The sequence below is a fragment of the Myotis davidii genome, unplaced genomic scaffold (assembly GCF_000327345.1).
Source record: "Myotis davidii unplaced genomic scaffold, ASM32734v1 scaffold425, whole genome shotgun sequence".
Classification (NCBI taxonomy): domain Eukaryota; kingdom Metazoa; phylum Chordata; class Mammalia; order Chiroptera; family Vespertilionidae; genus Myotis; species Myotis davidii.
The window spans coordinates 3,250,077-3,256,885 of record NW_006296413.1 but is presented as its reverse complement, the minus strand read 5'-3'; the positions used below and the strand labels follow the sequence as shown (position 1 = coordinate 3,256,885).

At 58.1% G+C, this 6,809-nt stretch overlaps 1 protein-coding gene across 1 annotated transcript in view; it reads left to right on the top strand.

Moving 5' to 3' along the window:
• Window positions 1–6,809, top strand: part of SART1 (squamous cell carcinoma antigen recognized by T-cells 1) — a 31,157-nt gene that overhangs the window by 1,713 nt on the left and 22,635 nt on the right. The window contains exons 2-13 of the mRNA XM_006771695.2: window positions 1,358–1,436; window positions 1,821–1,876; window positions 2,509–2,635; window positions 2,754–2,859; window positions 3,112–3,189; window positions 3,301–3,400; window positions 3,485–3,627; window positions 3,745–3,951; window positions 4,591–4,715; window positions 4,794–4,930; window positions 5,027–5,166; window positions 6,597–6,770. Of these exons, the coding sequence (XP_006771758.1) occupies window positions 1,358–1,436; window positions 1,821–1,876; window positions 2,509–2,635; window positions 2,754–2,859; window positions 3,112–3,189; window positions 3,301–3,400; window positions 3,485–3,627; window positions 3,745–3,951; window positions 4,591–4,715; window positions 4,794–4,930; window positions 5,027–5,166; window positions 6,597–6,770 (1,472 nt within the window). The remainder of the gene's footprint in view (window positions 1–1,357; window positions 1,437–1,820; window positions 1,877–2,508; window positions 2,636–2,753; window positions 2,860–3,111; window positions 3,190–3,300; window positions 3,401–3,484; window positions 3,628–3,744; window positions 3,952–4,590; window positions 4,716–4,793; window positions 4,931–5,026; window positions 5,167–6,596; window positions 6,771–6,809) is intronic.

Sequence of the window (6,809 nt, the reverse complement as noted above, 5' to 3'; positions counted from 1 at the left end):
ACACCCCTCTGGGGCAAGACTTGCTTCAGTGGGGTTTTGGTGCTCACTGAGTCTGCCCCCTGAGTGAGTCCTTTATGGATCTGAGGAGCTGCAATCTGGATGGCCCCGCTCTGATCACCGTGGCACACTGGCTCCTGGATCTCTAAGGAGGTTCTAATCTAGCCTCTGCCTAAGGCTACCCAGCAGGAGCCAGCTGTGAAGCAGTGTGAGTTGCCGTGGGGCCTTGGGGCAGCTGCAGTTTGTTAGGTAATTTTCAGATTGCAAAGGGCCAGGCCTTTCATATGCAAAAGCCTCCCTGCATGGCTTGGGCGGAGTGGGGTCCCAGGGGATCAACAGGGCAGAGCAAACAGCCATGGCTGCCCTCAGAGGCCCCGCTTCTCAGTGACCCGGCAATCACTGCAAGCACCTCCGAGAGAAATCCGCCCTCGAGTTCTGACCCATGCCAGACAGTCCAGTTTCTCCCGTATGAGTCTGGGTCCCAGAGACTCGACCGGAACTGGAGCTCAGAGCTTGAGACTCCCTTCAGATTGAAAAAGACAACCGTGTCCTCAGCTGCCAGCCATCTCTGCGTGTGCCTCCTCTGAGTCTTAGTGTGCTTTTCTCTTTCCTTCTAGTTGTAGAATTTCCACTCAGCCAGCCTTCCTGTGGTTCTGGATGATGTCCGTTCCATCTTTTAGTTGTGTTCTTGAAGTGGTTGTGCTAAGCAGCAATCTCCACTGTTTACCTATGCCACCATCTTGGTTTTCCTCTGAAATGCATCTTTATGTCTGTGTTCCCAACATCCCGCACAGGGCAGGCACCACTAAGTCCATGTCTTGGCTACATGAGTTGCAGAGGACGCGGTCACGCACCGCCGCGGCCCCTGCCTTTGGGAAGTAACCGGCCCAGAAATGGCCAGCCGTGCTATGGAGTTTGGGGGGAGCAGTTGATTCTGATCAAAATTGAACAGGACTTCGGGGAGGTGGCATTTGTCAAGTCAGAGTGAGGCCAGAGAGGGCAACATGGGCCGAACACACAGCATCCAGAAAAGGGAAGGGTAGCAAAGGGAGGACTGCAGAAAGCTGGGCATTTTGGGTCAAGAAAGGCAGGCATGTAGAAGAGGTGGGCTTCTCAGAGGCTAGAACTTGGGTAGGAGGAGTTACTGGGGTAGGAGGAGTTACTGGGGTAGGAGAAGTTACTGGGGTGGGAGGAGTTCCTGGGGTAGGAGGAGTTCCTGGGGTGGGAGGAGTTACTGGGGTGGGAGAACGCTGCTGCTCTCTGGGGTCTCAGCCAGGCCTGGTGCTGGTGAAGGGCCTCGTCTTTGGCCTGCAGCTGGGGCCGAAGAAATGGCCTCTTGGCTTTGTGTGCAGCTCCTGAGCCGCACTTCTTGTTGTTCCAGCTGCCAGTTCCAAAACCAGCTCAGGAGATGCCTCGTCACTTAGCATCGAGGAGACCAAGTAAGTATGGTCTCCTTCGTGCCCCCCTTTTGCTCTGAATCGGGTAGGTCTGGAGCAGCTGCTTTCGGGGGGCTTTCAGACACGCGTTCGGGCTGGAATTGGAGGTGCCCCGTGAATCAGGTGGCAACCACTTGAGTTATAGAGGAGGCCACTGAGCCCCAAGAGGAAGGACGGCGTCCCATGGGTTAGGGCGGGCCTGGCCCAGTGCCCCTGCTCCCTGATTTGGAGGCCAGTGCCCTTCCCTCTGCCCTGACTGCCTGGGTCAGACCATGTTTGGGACCCCTGGGACCATTCAGGCCCCTCCTGTTCTCACCCCATCTGTCTAGAAATGCCCTTGGTGCCCCATCTTTTGGACAGCTCCTAACACGTTCATCTCGTTCTCAGTAAACTCCGGGCAAAGTTGGGGCTGAAACCCTTGGAAGTCAATGCCGTCAAGAAGGGTGAGTGTGTGGCTGCGGATGGTGGGGAAGGAGGGCGTTCGGATGGAGGAAATGGGGTTGGAGCGCAGGTTCAGGGCCAGTTAGTGGTCTTGTGGGTGTGTGCTTGCTGACAGGCATGGGACTCCTTGCTTTCCTAATGGCGCTCAGCTTGTCCTCTCCCATTCCTCCTTCTCTTCCTTCCTCCCTCCCTCCCTTCTCTCTTTCCATCCTCGCTTCCTCCCTTAGTTTAAAGTGAAAGAGAGTTTATTAGTGGAACAGTGAGACAGAGTGGCTGCTCCACGGACAGCACTGAGCTTATTTACGTTTGAACAGTTAGCGCTGCCCCCTCACTCTGGCCGGGAGGTAACATTATTTGGGCTGAGACATGTGCACAGTTGCTACAAACTGATTGGGGGTTTTGAGCTCTTTCTAAGCATGATTTGAGGGGCTCGGGGAGGCGCGGAGGGTCCCATCATGCTGTGTGGGGTGACACGGGAGTGTGGGGATAAAGTGGCAGTAGGGAGGTGAAGGGTCCTTCCCCCTTCTCCTGGCCCCTTCTGGCCCCCTGAGCTGGAAGGGGCAGGGTGAGTGGCTCCCTCCTCTCCCCACCAGCCATGGGCAGGCATAGCCTCACGTCTGGGCCCCCCTTCCAGAGGCGGGCACCAAGGAGGAGCCCGTGGCAGCTGACGTCATCAACCCTATGGCCTTGCGACAGCGAGAGGAGCTACGAGAGAAGCTGGCAGCTGCCAAAGAAAAGCGCCTCCTGAACCAAAAGCTGGGGTGAGGGGGTCTCAGCCAGGGCGGGCAAGGCAAGGGCCCGAGGAGCTGCCAAGGAGCTCTGCAGTCGGGGTGGGGGAGCTGGAGCTGGGCCCCCAAAAGGTCCCTCTTTTCCCTTCAGGAAGATAAAGACTCTGGGGGAGGATGACCCCTGGCTGGACGACACTGCAGCCTGGATCGAGAGGAGCCGGCAGCTGCAGAAGGAGAAGGACTTGGCAGAGAAGAGGGTGAGGCCCTGGGCAGCTGGGGGTGGTTGCCCAGTGCCAGTGTGGCCTGACCAGCTGGGGAGGCAGGAGGCTGACCCCTGGGAGGTGCGGCTGGGCTCAGAGAGGTAGGAGGTCTGCGGTCAGTGGAGTCTGTTTTGATTCTTGCCTGCGCGGCCTGCCCTTTGTGCACTCCCACTTGATAAAGCTGAGTGTCTTCTGGTGAACCGGATGGCCTGAGGTCAAACCCCCCCCCCCCCCCGCCTTGTCCTATAGGCCAAGCTGCTGGAGGAGATGGACCAGGAGTTTGGTGTCAGCACTCTGGTGGAGGAGGAGTTCGGGCAGAGGCGGCAGGTGAGGTTCTGGGGCAGTGGGGTTGGGGTGGCACTGCTGTCCTAGTGCTGGGATCCCCGGGTGGGGTCGGTCAGGGCTCCTGACTCCGCCGGACTTGCCCCTCCCTTCTAGGACCTGTACAGTGCCCGGGACCTGCAGGGCCTCACTGTGGAGCATGCCATTGACTCCTTCCAAGAAGGGCAGACTATGATCCTTACCCTTAAGGACAAAGGTGGGTTGAGCTGGGTCCTCTGGTTGGGGACACAGGCACCGCTGATCTGGGGGCAGGTGTGAGTGGCCTCTGCCCTGTCCCCAGGCGTGCTGCAGGAGGAGGAAGACGTGCTGGTGAACGTGAACCTAGTGGATAAGGAGCGGGCAGAGAAAAACGTGGAGCTGCGGAAGAAGAAGCCCGACTACCTGCCCTATGCAGAGGATGAGAGTGTGGATGACCTGGCGCAGGCAGGCGGGCCGCGGGGCGGGAGCAGGGGACCTGGGCGGTGGGGCCATGAGGAATGGGTGGCTCTGTGGCTTTTCACGAGCCAGGCTGGGTCCCAACCTGTACCTCTTGCCTTGCAGCAAAAACCCCGCTCTATCCTGGCCAAGTACGACGAGGAGCTGGAGGGCGAGCGGCCGCACTCCTTCCGTTTGGAGCAGGGCGGCATTGCCGACGGCCTTCGGGAACGTGAGCTGGAAGAGATCCGCACCAAACTGCGGCTGCAAGCTCAGTCCCTGAGCATGGTCGGGCCGCGGCTCGCCTCCGAGTACCTCACGCCAGAGGAGATGGTGAGCCCTCAGCTACTGCCCACACTTGTCATTGGGGCAGTGAGCTAAGGAGGGCGATTAGGCTGCCAGCGGTGCTGGTCCTTGTGGAGGAGCAGTGATTGGCTGCCCTGGGGAGATGCCAGGGAGGTGGTGGGTGTAGACAGAACAGGGCTGTGGGCCAGGTGGACCTGCCTTCAAGTTCAGGCTCTGCCACGTAGCCAGCCTGTGCCTGGGGTGAGCCGCTTAACTGTGCGTCTGAGGCACCTGAGATGGGATGGGAGGCGCCACTGTTAAGGGCTGTTGCCAGGGTTAGCGGTCTGGCGAGCGGTCATGTTACACTGGATGTGGATTTTGCACTTGTGGTGACTGAATGGACACAGGTCGACAGCTGGCCCAGTACACTGCATGGCTGAGTGGCGGAGAGCAGGCTCTGGGGCCTCAATCCTACGAGCCACAAGCCCAGCTCTCCTTCTTAGCTGCGAGGTGACCTTGGGCAGGCACTTACTTAACCTCTCCGCCTCTGTTTTCCTCATCACGATGGTGGGACGACCCTTGCATGCACCTCACGTCTGTTTCTGTATAAGAAGTGTTCATTCTCGTGGGCTGTGGCCGCCTGCTTCCCCCTTCCTCCTTCATGTCTCTCTTCTCCCCGCCCCCCAGGTGACCTTTAAAAAGACCAAGCGGAAGGTGAAGAAGATCCGAAAGAAGGAGAAGGAGGTGGTGGTGCGGGCTGACGACTTGCTGCCTCTCGGGGACCAAACGCAGGATGGGGACTTTGGTTCCAGGTGGGCGTGGACACGTGGGGTCTGAGGGCTGGGCTGACCTAGGGGCCGATGCTCACTGGAGAGGTCTCCTCCCCCCAGACTGCGAGGCCGGGGTCGCCGCCGAGTGCCCGAGGGAGATGAGGAGGCCCCGGAGGAGGAGGAAGAAAAGGAGCCGGTGTCTCAGCCCCCACCGTCAGATGACACTCGAGTGGAAAACATGGATATCAGTGATGAGGGTGAGGGAGCCCCCAGCTTGCTGAGGGTGGGGGGAGGGGCGAGGAAAAGGCCTAGGGACCAGGAGGAGGATCTGAACAGGCATCTTCTCTGTCCAGAGGAAGGCGGCCCACCGCCTGGGTCCCCAGAGCTGCTGGAGGAGGATGAGGCGGAGCTGGAGCTGCAGAAGCAGCTGGAGAAGGGCCGCCGGTTACGGCAGCTGCAGCAGCTACACCAGCTGCGGGACAGCGGCGAGAAGGTAAGGGGCCCTCAGGCTGTGTGCGGGCACAGGAGGGTGAGGGCCTCAGCAGGACAGAATGACAGGTGGCCTGTGATGGCCGGTTCTTAGGAGCACAGGCACCTGTGCCCTTGTAGGCTGCACCTGAATTCCAGTCTTTATTTCGTATTGATTTCAGAGAGGAAGGAAGAGGGAGAGAGAGAGAGCGAGAGAAACACTTGTGATGAAAGAGAATCATTGTTTGTTGCTTCCTGCGCACCTCAACACTGGGGATTGAGCCTGCAACCCAGGCAGTGCCCTGACCAGAAATCAAACCGTGACCTCCTGGTTCATAGGTTGATGCTCAACCACTGAGCCACGCTGGCTGGGCCTGAATTCCAATCTTGATTTTCTTTTTTGTTTAATAACATATTATTTACAGATTTTTAGATTTCTGTAGTGTTGTCACTGTATGATGTTTTAGGGTCAGACCCTTCCCTGTTTTCTGTGAATACATGTTGCATCCCACTGTGAGTAAGGCATCGCCCTAGTGGTTGGAAGGCACTGGTGAGCAGGCAGCCAAGGGGCTCTGCGCTCACGGACCTGACTTTCTAACTGGGGTTTGGGGGAGAGACATCAGCGAACACGTGAGCAAGCAGTAATTTCTGATAGTGATTAGAGCAGGCAGACAGAACAAGGTGACACGAGAAGAATACTTGGCGGGTTGGTATCTTGGGCTGGGTATTCAGAGAAACATCAACATGAGAGAGATGGGTTGTTGGTTGCCCCCTGCATGCGCCCTCACTGTGGCTCACTTTTCTGTAATGTTTCTAGAGAGCCGCAGCAGAACGCGGCCGAGGCTCTCTCCTATTGCTTCTTGTATTCTAAGCCCTTTGCTTCCCTGTCCCTGGCTTTAATAAACGTACTCTCCAAATAAAAAAGAAAGGTAATAAAATGGAAGGGAAGGGGTGCAGAAGGAGATGTGGTTTCTAGAAACTTCCTGAGGAGGTTGCTGTTGGGCAGAGCAGTGGGGCTGTGGGGTTGAGGATGTTTTCAAGGAGGGGCGATCCCAGATAATCCTTGTGTGCTGATGGCAATGACACAATAGAGAGGACAGTGGGTGCAGTCGGGGGATAATGTCAGGGGCGGAGTTTTGAGGGGCCTCGGTGCCATGCCAGGTAGGAGGGTGGCCTGAGGTAGGAGCAGGGTTTGGTCACCAGGGCCATGTAGGCTTTTGGATCTTGATTCACAGGGCAGTAGGGAGCCATTGATGGTTTTGGAGCAGAGTGAGATTGGTGCAGGTGCAGGTGGAGAGCGGCAGGGGTCAGGGAGGACATGGAGACCGTCACAGGTCGCTGCAGGCAGTAGGAATGGCTTGTCTTGCTACCACCAGGGAGGATCTTGGGTTCCTGGGTCTCAATGGCACCGCCCCAGGACCTTCTGGGTTTGCCCACAGCTGCTCCCTCCTCTAGGTGGTGGAGATTGTGAAGAAGCTGGAGTCCCGCCAGCGGGGCTCGGAGGAGGATGAGGATCCGGAGCGGAAGGGGACCATTGTGTTCAACGCCACGTCCGAGTTCTGCCGCACCTTGGGGGAGATCCCCACCTACGGGCTGGCCGGCAACCGGGAGGAGCAGGAGGAGCTCATGGTGAGTCTGCAGGCAGCTCCCCTCACTGATCTGCTCTTG